The sequence below is a fragment of the Schistocerca piceifrons genome, chromosome 2 (genome assembly GCF_021461385.2).
Source record: "Schistocerca piceifrons isolate TAMUIC-IGC-003096 chromosome 2, iqSchPice1.1, whole genome shotgun sequence".
Lineage (NCBI taxonomy): Eukaryota > Metazoa > Arthropoda > Insecta > Orthoptera > Acrididae > Schistocerca > Schistocerca piceifrons.
The window spans coordinates 679,465,916-679,485,194 of NC_060139.1; the positions used below are offsets into that span (position 1 = coordinate 679,465,916).

Here is a 19,279-nt window from a genome sequence, read left to right on the forward strand (position 1 = left end):
GGTGTACACACACTGGTAACTTGCTTAAAATGTTCACAAATTTAAGATTATGCACTTCACAAAACAAAAACAAGTATGATAGGACTATAATATCAATGAGATACTACTGCAAACAGCCAACTCATAGAAATACTTGGATTTAACTTTTTGTAGGGATATGAAATGGAATGACCACAGAGGCTCAGTCGTGGATAACACAGGTGGTAGACAATGGTTTATTGGTAGAGTACTGGGAAAGTGCAATCACTCTACAATGGAGATTGCTTACAAATCACTTGCGCAACTTAATAAAAAGTTAATTTTATATTAGTAACATATTACAATAAATTATATAACTCATTCTAATAAACCTATTATATTATTTATTCTTTATTATGATAGAAAAGAAAGATTAAATGAAAGGTATAATAATATAATAAATTTATTGGTTTCCAGGTTCCACATCTATCTTTATTTACATACAATAGAGAAGTTGTGGTCATGAGGGGGATGCGCTATCTTTTTTTCTAATTTTCTGTTTCGATTTTATTTTCTTGAAATATTTGTGTTTTGTCATATCTGTCATCACATCTGATTTATTACGTCTGTTCTCCATAGGTGATGGGCTTGGGAAGAAACCCTAATAACTGGTGCAATGGGGCATACACTCTGCCATGTACCTCAGGGTGGTTTGCAGAGTCTAGAGGTAGATGTAAACTGGAGTACTTCCATACTACTGACTGTACACATTCTTCCAATGAACCTACAGTATTACAGCAGATGCTAGTGACTGGTAGAAACATCTGATGATTAATTTGAGTTCATCTACCGTATTTATTCGAATCTGAGCCGCACCTGAAAAATGAGACTCGAAATCAAGGGAAAAAAAATGTTCCCGAATCTAAGCCGCACATGAAATTTGAGACTCTAAATTCAAGGGTAGAGAAAAATTTTAGACCGCACCTCCAAATCGAAGCAAAGTTGGTCCATTGTAGCATGAGACACAATTTAGGTAAAAAGGATGAAAATACAGCTACAGTAGTTTGGTTCGAGTCGTAAGCTTAACAGTTAAGGTTTACCAAATAGCCATTGCTATGTGTCAGGTGCTCCGTCCGTATTTATACGGGTACCCTTCCTTTCTCACATGCTTCGCCTGGTTTGAATCGATTGCTTATTTTGCTTTGATCTGATAAGTGCCGTTCTTTTTGTTATAAGCGTTTACGTCACTCTAAGCTGAAAATGCATTATTGTACTATGTCATGCATTGTTTGTCGCATTCTGATAATGAGTGTTTACGACTTGTAGCCGCTCGCGGCATGGCTCGCTTTTGTGCGCGCTACCGCTGCTTACAATAAAAACAGAGAGGACTGTTCTCATAAGCGAAACAAAAGCAAGAGACTGCTATTTGTTGTTACTTACACTGCTGCTTTCTTTGATAATGATCAACAAGAACCAAATGATAGACTTTGTATGATAGAAGAGGTTCTGAACGAGAGTTCAGCGAACATTTTTCTCCGTTTGAAAATCTTTGCAGACGCCTCTTTAGTACATTACATTCTGCACAGAAATTAGAGATATTTTAGATTTAAAAATCTAGTCAGTTGCCGTGTTTCATTTCTGACTGTATCACTATTCAGCATAAGAATAATACGAATATAAACATGAAATGATATGTATATTCTTCTGCGTTTGCTGTTGTCTCACTCTAGTTTTGTAGTTTATTAGGCAGACAGGATTTAAATGAGAGAGCAGCAAATACGAAAGAATACACGGCATAATGTTTACATTCTTCTACCTTTTCTTTCAATATATTTGCTAACGCAGAGGTTTTGGTGCCAGTATTTATCTTTGTGCCTGCAAAGCATCCCTTTGTAGCACTACATATATTCGACAGCAGAAGTTAGTTGTGGCGGCACCTACCAACATTTTTCAGAACTTCCGCTTACTTTGCACTCTATTCTAAGCCACAGGCAGTTTTTTGGATTACAAAAACCGGAAAAAAGTGCGGCTTAGATTCAAGTAAATACGGTAGTCCTGTTATAGCACCCAGATAACTTTGCAGACAAACTCAGTTTGGTCCTCAATATAATATTTTTGTCAATTGCAATGAACACTGCCCACCTGTCATTTTCGATATATGTTCCATGCAACAGCATGAAGCATTCTACATCGGGTTCCAACACGTTCTTTGTTACAAATGTAATTTGGGGGTGACAGCCTTCCTGGAGGGCAGTAAATTCAGTGACTTTTTTATGAATTCTTCAACAACTTACAGTTAAAATCCTGTCATTCCAAGTGTATATTCTTCATACATGATAACTTTCTGCGTATTGACTGGTGAGCATTCAGAGGATCTTAAATTATTGCCTACCCCAAAAAGCTCCATGTGCACTCCACATGCACTCTTGCTATCAAAGTTCATCCAATGACATGCTTCACAGTCCCAAAATTCCAAGCACGCACAGATCTCTAATGGAATGATGTTGGGGCGCGCGATGTCATACATGAACAAAATACTGAGAAGATAGACTTTGACAATATTTATTTTGTTTCTACGTTATCAGCTTTATAGTGGTGACAGCCTAAACCGTAATGTACCCCAGCTCTTGGTTAGGTTGGAAAGGTGATGGTTTGTTCGCAAGTTTGCAAAGTTCAGAAATGTGATGACAGAAGAAAAACAATAATACTTGTTACGACATTTATTTTACACTTATTGGCTCGTATTTCAGAAGAATTTTGTCCAGTTTAAGGATAACATTGGTCAATGTAAACAAGCAGTATCGGCAGGTTCAATAATTTTTCAGCAACATAATTGGACATGATTTAGTCTGCTAAAATGAACTGTGATATAGTCTCTATCCTCCCCCATATGACTCGTTCGCCATCTAGTTATGGTCACTAGAATTTAAGTGATAGAAATCTATGTCTATATCCTCATATTCGAGGAAGCATCAAGACAGAGATCAAAGAAAATATCATTCTTTTTCTCTCAATGGAAAGAATTAGGGTAGTATGAAACAGCACTAAAAGCTGTGACTTTTGATTGCTGACTCTTACAGTAAAGGGGATTGTCATTCTGAGGATGTAGTGCTTTTAATATTAACTAATTAACAGGACAAAAGTTTCACAGATTTACTTAGATATCCCTTTCTTTAATTTCTTTGAAATCATTAATATAAACAGGTAGGTTCTTACCGTGAACTCTGCAACTCTTTTGCTCACTACAGTAGCTCGCAGAGGCAAAACATCAGATTTACTTTCATGCCCGAAGGAGTCTACTTCACTATTCAAAGCAGCAACAGACTGAAGTCCTAAATCTTCTGCACAAACACCAACTGACACTGTAAATTCCAAAGCATAGTATTTGTTCTGACATACTTAGAAACATCATTTTCTAGCAAAAAGATGGTCGTACTAAATCAACAGGCCTACACATTATGGAACATTGTTTAAAACTAATAATATTTTCAAATTACAATATGTTTAAAAGCTTTTAGTAATTACAAGTAAATAATAAATACCACTTTCATTTGCATTGGCAAAACAGAAAATTCTATGTAGAACACTGCACTATATTTTGTATATGCTGGGTTCTCTGAATTTTTAAGGTTAATAATTTGTGTTTAACGAAACCATGCTCAGTGAGATTGTGAAGAGGCCAACAAACAATGAACTATCGCAAATTATTAAATAATGTTATTTACAGTGAGAAATTGGAGTTTCATTTTTCTTGGGGACTGCGAAAACAATAGAACTTTGACTACACCATATATAGATATATAGTAGAGATCAACGAGAGAGAGAGAGAGAGAGAGAGAGAGAGAGAGAGAGAGAGAGAGAGAGACACACTGTGTTTATGGACGTAGCCCTGCTATAAAACGTTATGTTCTGTGAACAAGAAAATTTCAGTTTCTGTATTCTTTTTGATACAATGAAAAGAAATTTTTTTTTCTATTTTGTTAGCAATTTAATTGCGCTTTTCCGTACTGCTGTACTGTTCAACAGACATACTTCATGCATTACACGGGACAAAACTTTGATGAACTCACCAAATAATACAAAAAACGAAGAAAGTGACAGAGCTTCAATACTCATTCCAAATGTTTACCACTAAACATTGTTCCCAAATCCCAATCGTCTGCACTCTGGATTAATTTGCACTTGTTTCTGTCAAGTTTTTGGTCGGAACTGCCAACTTCATAAGTTATATAGAGCCCGCAAAAAACAAGTGTTCACTCTCAAAAATGTTATTTTCTGTATTACATTAACCAGTTATGAGTAAACAGATGGTGCATCAACCGAAAATATAGAAAACACAGAATTAGTAACATATACATACAATAAAAATGAAAAAGATTTACACAGAATTTTTTCGATTTGAGACAAGACTGTTTTTAAGCGGTAACAAAAAGATTTCCTTGCATCTTATCGCTCCACATCATAGCTTGATAATTATAATGGACTGGTTTTGTTTTTCACTATTGCCCATGTATTGTGAGACTTCGAAAATAAGTAAATAGGTGAACTGCATGGCATACTTTGTGAAGCTTGCCCTGAAGAATGTAGTCGCTGGTCAGTTTTGTTTACTTTCGGTGCAAACTGGAGAGGCCTAATGCCTGTGATCTGATAGCTGCTGCTGCGTGTGGAATGTAGCTAAAGATTGTATTTAGCCATGAATGGCGAGCTATACCTTCTTTTTTGTCTACACCTACATGGGTCCAGCCGTGAAGTGCATGGCAGAGGGCACGTCCCGTTGTACCAGTTTTAGAGTTTCTTGCAGTTTCATTGAAGTATGGAGCCCGGGAAGAAAGATTATTTGAATACCTCTGTGTGTGCTGTAATTATTCTATTTTTGCCCTCACAGTCCCTACTGTGGGATAAGTAGGGGGATATAATACATTCCTAGAGTCGTCATTTAAAGCCAGTGCTTGAAGCTGTGTTAGGAGACTTTGTCGGAATGGTTTACGTCTGCCTTCAGAAGTCTACTACTTCAGTTCTTTCATTATCTCTGTGTTACTCCCCCATGGATCATCCATACCTGTGAGCATTCGTACTGCCCTTCACTTTATAAGTTCAGTGTCCCCTATTAGTCTTATTTGGCACGGGTTCTACAAACGTGAGCAATATTCTAGAATGTCTCGAGTGTGCTGTAAATCGTGGTTTGACCGCATAAACAGACGTAATAAGTGTCCACGACAAGGTTGGCAGTGACGCGTCACATACGACGCCAGAGCTGCTTTTTTTCGCATGCTGCCGGTAGTAAACATAAATGATAACAGATGAGAGCCAAGGCGCTTGGCTGTCTGCGCTCTATCGCACGTGTCCATTCAAGACGTCTTCGTTTTTATATTTCCTTCTGTACTGTGTATAGTCAATATGTCGTTCACACAGGAAGAGTGTTCGAAGATGATCTTTTTCGTGCAGCTTGTTGAAAAAAATCCTTGTCTGTGGAATCACACAATGAAATCTTATTCAAGGGCAGATGTGACCAGTTTGGCTTGGAAAAATATAGCGACTGAAATGAAGGAAACTGGTAAGAACTTGTGGAATCTGTATCGTCATTTGGAAATCCGTAACTTTGTCGTTGCAGTTTGTAATTCATGTAACAAACGCACGATTTTGGCCTGTGGTTGTAAAACGTTAATCGTATTCTAAAACTGTTTCATTCGAAACTGAAAGGGAGGAGCCCTCATTTGTTGTTGTTGTTGTTTTGTTGTTGTTGTGGTCTTCAGTCCTGAGACTGGTTTGATGCAGCTCTCCATGCTAATCTATCCTGTGCAAGCTTCATCATCTCCCAGTACCTACTGCAACCTACATCCTTCTGAATCTGCTTAGTGTATTCATCTCTTGGTCTCCCTCTACGATTTTTACCCTCCACGCTGCCCTCCAATACTAAATTGGTGATCCCTTGATGCCTCAGAACATGTCCTGCCAACCGATCCCTTCTTCTGGTCAAGTTGTGCCACAAACTTCTCTTCTCCCCAATCCTATTCAGTACTTCCTCATTAGTTATGTGATCTACCCATCTAATCTTCAGCATTCTTCTGTAGCACCACATTTCGAAAGCTTCTATTCTCTTCTTGTCCAAACTGGTTATCGTCCATGTTTCACTTCCATACATGGCTACACTCCTTACAAATACTTTCAGAAATGACTTCCTGACACTTAGATCTATACTCGATGTTAACAAATTTCTCTTCTTCAGAAACGCTTTCCTTGCCATTGCCAGTCTACATTTTATATCCTCTCTACTTCGACCATCATCAGTTATTTTGCTCCCCAAATAGCAAAACTCCTTTACTACGTTAAGTGTCTCATTTCCTAATCTAATTCCCTCAGCATCACCCGACTTAATTCGACTACATTCCATTATCCTTGTTTTGCTTTTGTTGATGTTCATCTTATATCCTCCTTTCAAGACGCTATCCATTCCATTCAACTGCTCTTCCAAGTCCTTTGCTGTCTCTGACAGAATTACAATGCCATCCGCGAACCTCAACGTTTTTACTTCTTCTCCATGGATTTTAATACCTACTCCGAATTTTTCTTTTGTTTCCTTTACTACTTGCTCAGTATACAGATTGAATAACATCGGGGAGAGGCCACAACCCTGTCTCACTCCCTTCCCAACCACTGCTTCCCTTTCATGTCCCTCGACTCTTATAACTGCCATCTGCTTTCTGTACAAATTATAAATAGCCTTTCGCTCCCCGTATTTTACCTCTGCAACCTTTAGAATTTGAAAGAGAGTATTCCAGTAAACATTGTCAAAAGCTTTCTCTAAGTCTACAAATGATAGAAACATAGGTTTGCCTTTCCTTAATCTTTCTTCTAAGATAAGTCGTAAGGTCAGTATTGCCTCACGTGTTCCAATATTTCTACGGAATCCAAACTGATTTTCCCCGAGGTAGGCTTCTACTAGTTTTTCCATTCGTCTGTAAAGAATTCATGTTAGTATTTTGCAGCTGTGGCTTATTAAACTGATTGTTCAGAAATTTTCACATCTGTCAACACCTGCTTTCTTTGGGATTGGAATTATTATATTCTTCTTGAAGTCTGAGGGTATTTCGCCTGTTTCATACATCTTGCTCACTAGATGGTAGAGTTTTGTTTGGCCTGGCTCTCCCAAGGCTGTCAGTAGTTCCAATGGAATGTTGTCTACTCTGGGGGCCTTGTTTCGACTCAGGTCTTTCAGTGCTCTGTCAAACTCTTCACGCAGTATCGTATCTCCCATTTGATCTTCATCTACATCTACATCCTCTTCCATTTCCATAATATTGTCCTCAAGTACATCACCCTTGTATAGAGCCTCTATATACTCCTTCCACCTTTCTGCTTTCCCTTCTTTGCTTAGAACTGGGTTTCCATCTGTGCTCTTGATGTTCATACAAAGAACTGGGTTTCCATCTGAGCTCTTGATGTTCATACAAGTGGTTCTCTTATCTCCAAAGGTCTCTTTAATTTTCCTATAGGCAGTATCTATCTTACCCCTAGTGAGATAAGCCTCTACATCCTTACATTTGTCCTCTAGCCATCCCTGCTTAGCCATTTTGCACTTCCTGTCGATCTCATTTTTGAGACGTTTGTATTCCTTTTTGCCTGCTTCATGTACTGCATTTTTATGTTTTCTCCTTTCATCAATTCTTCTGTCTCCCAAGGATTTCTTCTAGCCCTCGTCTTTTTACCTACTTGATCCTCTGCTGCCTTCACTACTTCATCCCTCAAAGCTACCCATTCTTCTTCTACTGTATTTATTTCCCCCATTCCTGTCAATTGCTCCCTTATGCTCTCCTTGAATCTCTGTACAACCTCCGGTTCTTTTAGTTTATCCAGGTCCCATCTCCTTAAATTCCCACCTTTTTGCAGTTTCTTCAGTTTTAATCTACAGGTCATAACCAATAGATTGTGGTCAGAGTCCACATCTGACCCTGGAAATGTCTTACAATTTAAAACGTGGTTCCTAAATCTCTGTCTTACCATTATATAATCTATCTGAAACCTTTTAGTATCTCCAGGGTTCTTCCATGTATACAACCTTCTTTCATGATTCTTAAACCAAGTGTTAGCTATGATGAGCCCTCATTTAAGGTTCTGAAAACATTAATTGCAGGCATACAAATTGTGCAAGCCTCAGTTTGTCACTTAAAAATTTAGGTTGGAATAAAATTTGTCGTCAGCTGCTTCGACGAACAGATAAAACTTTAATCATTGGATACCATGACGATGTCACAATTACGATAGAGTTGAATGGGACCTAAGAGAATATGAATCGGGAAGACGCACAGCTTACTCCCTACCGCTGGTGGTACTACACGTGCACTGGACACCTGTGAATTATTTGAACGGTTTTTGCGTATTTTGCTCTGTTGTTGCAAGTAAGCACTCGTCAGCGCAATAATACAAAAATATTCATTATATAGTTTGCTGCAGTATGCAGCCAGAGGATGTTGGATTGTTGTGCAGATCATAAAGTAACTCATTTTAGTATTTTATAAATGTACGGTAGCTCAGTAGTGTGTTGTCACAGAAGCGAGACTGTACTGTGATGAGCTAATGGTCTGGCAAATCAAGACTACTCCATATGACAAGCATCTGTCAAACGTAGATTTTTTTTCGCTGTTAGCCAAAGGAGAGGATGTGAACCTGAGAGGCCTATATTATTATCTACTACAGAAACATTGAGTTTTGGAACGAAGGAAAGAATAATAAACCAGCTTGTATATTTTCTTTTTTATTATTAAAGTATGAACACAAGCACAGTGCCATTAGACTGTGTTTATGCTTGGTAGTTTAACTACCACAGGACGAGAAAAGCAGTTTTCCTATCTGTGCTGCCAGAGCACCAACATCAGCAGGTTTGCAGCTCTGCATAGCTGCTCATAGCAATAAGAGGAGGCTGTTCCAGCACAGTGTGCTCCATCTGTCAGTGCTGTTACTCTACACATCACTGGTCAGTCACTTTGAATGTAATTATACAAAGTTTAGCAGCAATAATGCCCTTGGATATGTTGAAATGTTCTCATTTTGAATGAGTTTATGGTAATGTATTTCCCGAAATCTGAACAGCTACTAAGCACGGATTGTTCTGAAGTGAAGATGCTCGCCATACTATTAAGTTTATCAGTGTCTAATGTGCTCAAGATTATAGTCACCGATCTGCTCAATATGCCACGCAGAATTACTGTCTTTTCTGACACACAGAATTACTTAAAAAATCCATAGTTTCTAAAAAAAGTACACTGGAATATAAATAAGCCTTCACTCTAAAACACTTTTGAAACATGTAGCACAACTAAAATGGCAAATTATAACTTCCTTTGGAGCTCATACTATGCATGATCATACCATTGAAAGGCTTGGCTCCGACTCCCTTAGACTGCTGTCAGCATTCTATATTTCCAAGAAAAAAGACGTGTGAAGAATACTCCGTCTGATTGGTCAGTTTTCTTTAAAGCCAATAGAAAAACATTATCCTCCTGTGTTAGTTTGCACTCTTCATGATTAACCAATCAACAAATTCCACACTTTCGAACTGTACTTTTTCCCAAAATAAACATTTAACATTTTGTTTATACTTTACTTTTTTTTTTTTAATTTGCTCTTTATTAGCTTTCCTTTTACTGTAAACTTACTTAACCTATTTGATACAAAATTCCCTGTCGCCTGCATTCACACTGCCTTAAAACTTTCTCACACTAGTTCGTACAGTATTCACCAGTAGACCAGTGATCTACATATTTACTTTAGACCACATTCACACCACTAAAAGCATATACAAAACTGTACAAACATAAATAAACAAAAAAAGCCTTCAAGAAATAAACAGAACAATTCACAAAAACATTTTATTGACCTGTTTATTGAATGTCTCTGTACACTGCTGGACTCTGGTGGTCAAGATTCTTAACTACATCATAATTCTTCCTGTTCTGACCTGTCTGCTACTGTCCTCTAGCAGATGAAAATTAGAACTATGTGCTGGACTGAACCTGCTTCAGACCATCTGTCACTTTGCAGGCGTGAGTCATTCTCCCGATACGCACACTGTAGACAAGATTGATATAAGGAGCCACGACTCAGGTGCCTAGGAAACCTGCTTTCTCAGATTGCTAGCCAACAATCCAAGCAAATCGTATTAATGAGTTTTTAGTACAGTAAGATAAATGACAATACTTAACACTGAGAAATTTACAATGAGGTGTTGCAAGCAGTGGGCGACAAACAAATTAAGAAAATCTCCTCAGTATACACAACTCCTAATACAAGTGAAACAATATAATTCCTAAGTTTTTGCTGTAAAGCTTGTTGAATGGTTTGTCTACAACTGGGCCGCGGCCAGGCGGCGTGGTGCTTATGTCCTCTTTGTGTAGATGCCACTGTTGTCTCGTGTTGTCCTAGTGAGGGGTCAGTCAGCATTCTATTGGCTGACATCTTCTTCACAGCCCTCTCTGCTCTAACGTTTCTGCCTGGCATGCCAGCACTTGACTTTATGCTGGAACAATTTTTTTCTTTTTCTTTTTATAAATTGCAAAAGTTTACATTTCTGATCATTTAGAGCAAGTTGCCAAACTCTGCACCACATTGAAATATTATCAACATCTGACTGAATATTTATGCAGCTTCTTTCAGAGAGTACTTCATTATAGATAACTGCATCATCTGCAAAAAGCCTGATTTTACTGTTAATATTGTCTGCAAAGTCATTGATATACGATATGAACAGCAAGAGTCCCAACACACTTATCTGGGGCATACCCAAAGTTACTTCTACACCTGACAATGGCTTTCCATCCAAGATAACATGCTGTGTTGTCCCTACCAAACAGTCCTCAATCCATTCACAAATTTCACTTGATACCCCTTATGATCGTACTTTTGACAAAAAGCCTATGTGCGATACTGAGTCAAATGCTTTTCAAAAATCAAATACTGCATCTACCTGGTTGCCTTGATCCAAAGCTTTCAGTATGTCATGTGAGAAAAAGTGTGAGTTGGGTTACACATGATCAATGTTTTTGAAATCCATTTTGGTTGGCAGTGAGGAGGTCATTTTGTTCAAGATATCTCATTATGTTTGAGCACAGAATATTTTCTAAGATTCTACAACAGACCTATGCCAAGGATATTGAACGGTAGTTTTGTGGATAACTTTTACTACCCTTCTTGTTGATGGTTGTAGACAGTGCCTTTTTTCCTAGAATTGGGCAGGGTTTTTTTGTTCGAGGGATCTACGATACATTATGTTTATAAGAGGGGCTAACTCAGTCACAAATTTAGTATAGTATCTGACAGGGATCCCATCATGCCCGGGAGCTTGTTTGATTTTAATGACTTCAGCTGTTTCTCAGCACCACTGACAATAATATTTATTTCATTCATCTTTTCAGTGGTTTGATGATTAAATTGGGGCAGTTATCCAGGGTTTTCCTTTGTAAAGGAACATTTGAAAACAAAGTTAAGCATTTCAGCTTTTGCTTTTGCTACTCGCTAGGGACGGGGTACTAAGTTTGGTGCAACTGGCAGCCTTTACATACAACCAGGATTTCCTTGGGTTCTCTGAAAGATCACTTGACAATATTCTGCTATGATAGTCACTGAAGGCATCAGGCATTGCTTTCTTGACAGCCAAATGTGTTTCATTCAGTACCTCTCTGTCTATAGCCCTAGGCTTTGTTTTACACCTATCATGCAGTAATCTCTGCTTCTAAAGAAATTTCTTTACAGTGACTGTATACCATGGAGGGTCCCTCCCATTATGAACTGTTCTTCTGGGTACGTACCTATCCAGTGCGTGGTCAGCTATTCTTTTAAATTTGAGCCAGAGTTCCTGTACATGCTCCTGCCCTGTGCTGAAAGTTTCAAGTTCCTCATTGAGATATGACACTACTGATGTTTTATCTAGATTATTGAACATATATATCTTTCTGCTTGTTTTAGTTGTCCTTTGTACTGTGGTCATCATTGTTGCCACAACTGCATCATGATCAGTGATATCAGCTTTGATGTGAAGATCCTAAAAGAGGTCAGGTCTGTTTGTTGCCAATAGACCCAGTATATTTCCATCATGAGTGGTGTTCCTAACTGTTTGTTCCAGGTAGTTTTCAGAGAAGGCATTTACTAATATTTCACAGGATGTCTTACCTGGAAGTCCTGGATAAGTTCTCAAGTTCCCTTTGTTTAATACATCATGAGTGCTCATTTTATTGTGTGAGAAAGAGGACTTGGTTGTCTTACCAGAAAACACTGGAAATGCCACTGTGGTCCTGAACACTTAAGTCTGTCATCTGCTAATTTATGAAAGGATGATTCATTCTGGCAGCTTAGTCTCGATCAACACGGGCTATCACAGAAAGATAGGGAAGTTATGAAAGGTAGCTCACATGCCAAAAGAAATGTTGAAGAAATTAATGCCACACTTTATGGATTGCTGAACATACAGATGAAGTCATTCCTCTGAGACCAGTAGTTAGTGTGGACTGAAGACACTGAACAGCATTTCGTTACCCTCAGGAAAATAAAGATAGGCCGGAATGATGTAATGGTTAGTTTGGACATTGTCACTTTTTATGAGGATGCTGATACAAGAAAAGCGGGCTCTTTGGGCCTTCAGTTCTTAGCATAAGTTTGTTTAAGTAGTGTGTAAGTCTAGGGACCTCAGCAGTTTGGTCCCTTAGAAATTCACACACATTTGAACATTTTTGGGCCTTCAGTATCCTCCTTTACTCTAAAGCTATTCTGCTGTGCCTTAATGACAATGTACTACTTGTACTGCTGTGAATGTTATGAGATGATGCGGGGCACAGTAATGGGATGCCCACTGTCTCCATCTTTCCTGAACTTCTTCATGGAGCACTTTGAGGTGCAAGCTTCGAACTCTGTGGGACTGCATCCAAATTGCTTCATATAGTACATTGACAATATCTTCTTGATATGGGCTCGTGATGAAAATGCACTGAAGCAGTTCATCAGCCACATGAACAGTGTCCAGCCTAACATTTAAGTCACTGTTTAGATGGAGAGGGATGGCCAGCTTATGTTCTTAGCTGTTTGAGCTGAGTGGAAAGCACGAGGCTGGCTTGGTCATTCAGTGTATAAGACTGGTTTTTGAAAAAATAGTGACTTTTACCACCCTTTACACAAGAAAGCAGTCATGAACAAATTAGTACACTAGGCAAAGATTATTTTGGGTGATGACCATGCACAGTCTGAGTTTCAGCATTTGAGACACGTGTTCAGGGAGAATGGTGACAGTTAAGGAGAGATAGTAAAAACTTTCAAGTTCCACCATTGAAAGACAGCTTTTGAATTGGTGGAAGAGGCTGAGCTAGCTGCATTCCTTCCATACAGTGGGGCAGTGACTAGCATGCAGCAGGAACATGGACTGAAACCAGTGTTGCGGCCTGCTTCTGAGATGTAACGCCCCATTAAAGGCAGCATAAGTCTCAGAGTTCCTAGCATGTATGGTGTCCCCTGCAAATGTGGTAGTCTTTACAAAGGACAAACTGTTAGAATGATTTCTGAGTTTTGTGCTGAGCAGTCATGACATGTTAAACAAAGGGAATGTGTGAAGTCAGCCAGGCTGAACATTGCTTAGAGAACGGATATAAATATGAGAACACGCTGAAAAGTAATGCCTTCAAATTTTTTATGTGAAAACTTGGAAAGATTTTTAAATAAGACAACAAATTGACATTATTCTTCATGTCTACATATTTATTTTGTAACCCTGACAATGAACACGTCTCCCAATGAGAGACCAGCTTGTTGATACCATCATTGCAGAATGTTTGACTTTGTTGGTGGAACAACCTCACCTGTGATTGCACTGCTTCCTCACTATCAAAGTGAAGTCCTCAAAGGTGTTCTTTGTTATGGAAATAGATGAAAATCAGTTGGGGCCAAGTTGGGTCTGAATGGAGGATGATCAGTGGCTGTGTGGTCTCGCATTGTAACATGGAGAGGGTGCCACATGTATAGACAAACTCTTAGAATTCAAAAATAGATTACAACATGCACCGACATAGTTACATTACACACCGTCATGCTATACATTACAATTTGGAGCCCTCTAGCAGTAGGCAGCTGCAAATACATTGACACAAAGACCAAGTGATGTAGTTGCAGACAGGCACGATGAAAAGACTATTATGAATAAGCTTTTGGACAATACCTTTTTAGAAAAGAAAAATGCACATACATTCTCACAAGCACACACACCCCTCACACAGGTCATAGCTACCTCCAACCACTCCACCCAGACTGTAACAGAAACACACTGAATAGGAGTAACAGTGTGGGCAAGAGGGGAGGGGGAGGGATAGCAGGGTATAGGTGGGGGGGGGGGGAGGAGGAATGAGGAATCGGTGCTGCATGGCAGATGGAGGAGGGAGATGAGGAGAAAAATGAAAAGCTCTCCCATTCCTTCCCCCACAGCCTCCTGACACTGCACTTATCAGCCCTGTCCTGCCACCTCTAGTCCCTGCATGCTCTGCCAGGCAGCACTGATTCCTCTCTGCCACCCTTACCCTGCTATCCCTCACTCTTCCTTGCCCTGCTCCATATTGTTGCTCCCATTAATTCATCATGTTTTTTAGATGCTACTACCATACTTGTAAAAGCGGAATATCATGCCAGCCCCTGGAGTCAGTTATTTTAACTTCTGAGGACAATGACAAAGATAACTATTGTAGGCTCAATGTGTTATTTGAAGCGACTCAGCTTTTATTGAAGTAAGCCACTGCAAAAGACTCGGAGGACACAGCACTGACCCAGTTTGGCAGATTTCACAGTTCAGCGTGCTGATCTGCAGTAACTTTCCAAATATTTTGGTCTAGGACAACCATAAATGATGGTCTTGAAAGCTGCTTCTTGTAGCCAATATAATTGACAAGTGTTTACATTATAGAAACAAATATAATCTTAAGTAATTTTTAAACATGCACCTACTTTATATTTACTTTATTTTGCCTTAATTTTCAGAACAGATTTGTCGTGACCGATGGAAAAACATCCGCACTGCTTTTGGAAGGTCATTGAAACCTTTGAAATCAGGATCGGGAAGGCTAAAGAAACCATATTATTTGGCCCCCCATCTCTCATTTCTTCACCCATACATGAAAGGGGCTCCTTCTTCTGGGAATGTATCTCCACTTGAGGAAAATGAAGACAACATGGCAGCTTCAAATGCAACGCTGACCACCACAGACCATCAGGAAATGGAAAGTTGTGAAATTTCGGAAGAAATGTGTGATTTGGTTGATTGTGATGTGGTGCTACAATCAACTCCTCCTAAAAGAAAAGCCGAAGCCAGCAACAGCGATGCCCATAAAGTATATGCTGACTGGCTGGAAGTTAAACAATTTAATGAAATGAAGAGAAACTGGGCGTCATCAGCTGGTGATGCTGACTGGATGTTTTTTCAATCCATCCTCCCTGATTTCAAGAAACTTAATGACAGGTGTAGGAGAGACCTGAAAGCAAAATTCCTGTTGCTTTTGAATGAGCAGCTGGATGAAGCTGAGAATGATACATCGTGATTTTCCTCATCATAGACTGCATCTAATTAACAAATTTATGCCACTACACAGAGTTAATCATCCACTGCTACAAGATCGATGGTGACTGATTTCCCCTCAAATCCGACAATGCTTCTTGTGAATACACTTCAAGCAGAATTACATTCTACCTTAGGATATGGAGCAGCTGTTACTTTTTAACTTGTAACCATTGTTTACATTATGAGGTGACGAAAGTAATGGGATAGTGATGTGCTCAAATACAGATGATAGTAACATTATGTACACAAGGAATAAAAGGGCAGTGCATTTGCAGAGCTACCATTTGTGCTCAGGTGATTTGTACGAAAAGGTTTCTGATGTGCTTATGGCCACACAACAGGAATTAACAGACTCTGAATGTGGAATGGTAGCTGGAGCTAGATGCATAGGGCATTCCATATCGGAAATCGAGAATTGAATATTCTGAGATCCACAGTGTCAAGTGTGGCCGAGAATACACAAACAGTGCCCTGTACTTAATGACTGAGAGCAGCAGTGTTTGCATAGAGCTTGAAAACAAATCACAGCCTGGTGAGATGAGTCCAAGTTTCAGTTGGTAGGAGATGATGGTAGGGTTTGAGTGTGGTGTAGAGACCTTGAAGCCATGAACCCAGGATGTCAACAAGGTATTGTGCAAGCTGGTGGTGCCTCCATAGTGGTGTGGGCTGTGTTTACATGGAATGGACTGGATCCTTTTGTCCAACTGAAACCAATCATTGCTGGAAATGATTATGTTTGGCTGCTTTGAGACCATTTACAGCCATTCATGGTTTTCATGTTCCCAAACGACTATGGAATTTTTATGGATGACAATGATTCATGGAACTGGGCCACTGTTGCTAGAGAATGGTTTGAAAAACATTATGAATGTTTCGAGCAAATGATTTGGCCATTCAGATTGCCCAACATGAATTCCGTCGAACATTTATGTGGCATAATTGAGGGGTTAGTTTGCGGCAAAATTTGCACTGGCAACACTTGTGCAATTATGGGTGGCTGTAGTGGTAGCGTGGTACGGTATTTCTACAGGGGACTTCCAGTGACTTGTTGAGCCCATGCCCCATCGAGTTGCTGCACTACGCCGGGCAAAAGGAGGTCTGACGTGATATTAGGAGGTATCCCATGACTTTTGTCACCTCCGTGTATATGTACAGTCTTAGATGTAAAACATGGCCGCCAGCCGGCTGCCACAAGACTAAGTCCAAGTTTTCCACTTAGTCTCTCGTAAAAGTGGCTGCTCCTTAGAATTCAAAATCTGCATGATCTGGCAACACTGTAAGATGTGGAAGAGTTTACTCAAGCTGTACAGTGCTGTATCTGCTAGTGGTCTAGTTGTAAACGTCGCACAATGGAGATGCAAAGTAGTGAATTAAAGTTCACTCATTCCTTTATTTTTGAACTGCAATTTGGCTGTCTATTAAAGGTGTAAGTCTCATGGAACATCAAAAATAATGTTACATTTTCTAAGTACCACTAATAGCAAAACCACAAACAAAAGAGCTCATCGCTGTGTTGTGATCAGAGCTGTTTCTGCTACACTTTCCTTGTCCTAAAGTGGCTACTGCCATTGGGCACCTTTATGCCAACTACTGTCTGACCAGCTGATCATGGTGCACTTTGGCACATTTCTACTTGTACATTGTTAGCATAAAATTATTTCTTATTGTTCTTTGATTTTCCATGCAGAGTACATTCAATAAATTGAGTGAACACCATGCAGCTACACAGGATGCTTAGTTTGCTGTGGGTGTGTTTATCAAGTACCATCTTCTGATTTAAAATTCTAGTATTTATTGTGGGGTTATAGATTGGAATTTGTTTACTTCAGTCTTATGGAAGTTGCTTAAGCATTATGAAACAGTTGAAGGTGGAAGGAAAATGCCTAAAATTTGGGACATGTTGTTCACTTCGGGTTTAATTGGGGGGGATTGGGGGTGCAGTGCAACAGAGGTGGAAGCAAATCAAAACATTTGTTTCATGTCTGAGGTGAGTATATAATAATGATGTCAGGAAAGGAAAGGATTTTCGTGTTTCAAGAAAGTTCATTTTCCTGTGAATGATTTTCCATATTCAGAAAGGCTCAATAATTGACATATATGTTGAACTGCAGCATTTGCATGCAAGAGGTTGGGTGCAGTGGCACTGCATGTTCTGATTCAAAGCAACAAAAATCAACGGGGGTGAATACTGTTACATTTGTATTCAAGTATCATCAGTTCGCTCATTGAACATTCCTTTGCAATATTGGTACTGTGACGATTTGATGATGCCTTTATGTTAACTTCTAAAGACGAAATCAGTGGCTGACCCCCTTAAAAGAAAGAGAGGGAGCATTTCCTCAAGGAAAAGGGAGTGTGAACAGATAATGTATTGCATCTAATACTAAATTCACTCGATATTTTCTTGCCATTTCTGTTGAACAGTCGGAGTGACTTAAAATGTGACATGGGATAAGCGATTTAGAGTTTTGCACCCAAGGAGCATGCTTCACACAGAAATTGCAGCTAATTTCATGTTTTACATTGAGGTTTATCTGTCCTAGCCACCACTGGGAGAGACAAATGCCATAGATCTTTGCTAGCTCAGAGGTGATGGGGTCATACTGCAAAATAAGTGCAGCATCTGGTCTTGTTTCCATTCTCAATGTAGGCCAATATTTTCCCTGTTCTGTGACAGAGCCTCCATCAGCCAGATTCCAAACCAGTAGGGAAAACTTAAGAAAATTCCTGCATCATAAGTTCTTTCATTACTTCCAGTACCACATATTGTAAGGTTGAAAAATGTGTGTTATTGCACAATTGATAATGCCCTTTTCTGCTTCTATCAAGATAATTCTTGGTATTTGTAGAGACACTATTTCATATGTGAAATTGTGGTAGTGAATAGTTTCTTAACTGGACTCCTTCATTTGTATACTCCAAATATATAATTTCCATACTACTTGAGTATGACACAGGGTATCATGTAAATTCAGACTGCTTTGAAGACCAAAGTGTGTGCCAGTAATATCTTACAAATTTGTGCTGATGTTGGTATGCCTGTTTTACAGATAATTTATTTTTTGATATTTGTGTAAGGTTATAGTTGTAAATAGTAATTCATTTGTACTAAGGCAATGCATATTTTAATAGCATTTTTCAGTAGTTTATTGTACACGAAAAGTAAACATGGGACAAATTAACATCAACAATACATAAAACAGTCTGGCAGTGCTCAAGTAGTTTACCAGTTGCAAGCCTATAGAAACTTAAACACTTAAACAAATTTTATTAGATTGAAAGTCCGATTTTCCACACAAAATAACTTCAATAAATTGAGTGAAAACCTTGCAATTACACAACATGCATAGTGTTCTACAACTGTATGCAGAGTCCAAAACGTAGCTGCATGGCAAAAACTAGAACTTTAAATAAGAAAATGGCACTTGATAAATACATTTATCAGAGTTATTTTGTGTGGAAAATAACATTACAATAAGAACCAATTTTACAGTAACAATGTGAGAGCAGAATATGGCAAAGTGCACTGTGTCTTGATCAGATCATTGGATGGCGACTGATGTGAAGGCACCCGGTGTTGGCTGCCACTGTAGGGCATGGGAACTCCAAGCATTAACTGTTCTGATCTTGGTGCAGCCACAAGCTGTTTTGCGGAAAGTTTTGTTGTTACTGGTGGGCTAGAAAGTGGAGAGAATTATCTTGAGGTCCCACAAGACTGATACCTTTAGCAGTATTAAGAAAAAG

The 19,279-nt window shown here is 39.0% G+C and overlaps 2 protein-coding genes across 2 annotated transcripts in view; one reads left to right on the forward strand and one right to left on the reverse strand.

Moving 5' to 3' along the window:
* Nucleotides 1–4,207, reverse strand: part of LOC124776344 (thioredoxin domain-containing protein 15) — a 45,413-nt gene extending 41,206 nt beyond the window's left edge. The window contains exons 1-2 of the mRNA XM_047251293.1: nt 4,029–4,207; nt 3,175–3,320 (exon numbers count right to left, since the gene is read on the reverse strand). Coding sequence (XP_047107249.1) covers nt 3,175–3,320; nt 4,029–4,074 — 192 coding nt within the window. The 5' untranslated portion in view covers nt 4,075–4,207. The remainder of the gene's footprint in view (nt 1–3,174; nt 3,321–4,028) is intronic.
* Nucleotides 4,208–5,355: 1,148 nt separating this feature from the next.
* LOC124777673 lies at nt 5,356–19,259 on the forward strand. Its single transcript, XM_047253154.1, has 2 exons — nt 5,356–5,512; nt 14,959–19,259. Exons 1-2 carry the CDS (start codon nt 5,356–5,358, stop codon nt 15,513–15,515), a joined length of 714 nt encoding a protein of 237 aa, XP_047109110.1. The 3' UTR covers nt 15,516–19,259.
* The last annotated feature ends 20 nt before the right edge of the window (nt 19,260–19,279 follow it).

What these genes read in the sequence shown, in the direction of transcription:
- LOC124777673 (XM_047253154.1), top strand. Translation starts at nt 5,356, where the DNA reads ATGTCGTTCACACAGGAAGAGTGTTCGAAGATGATCTTTTTCGTGCAG. An exon ending in GACTGAAATGAAGGAAACTG is followed by an intron (nt 5,513 to 14,958) that starts GTAAGAACTTGT and finishes CTTAATTTTCAG; the next exon opens with AACAGATTTGTCGTGACCGA.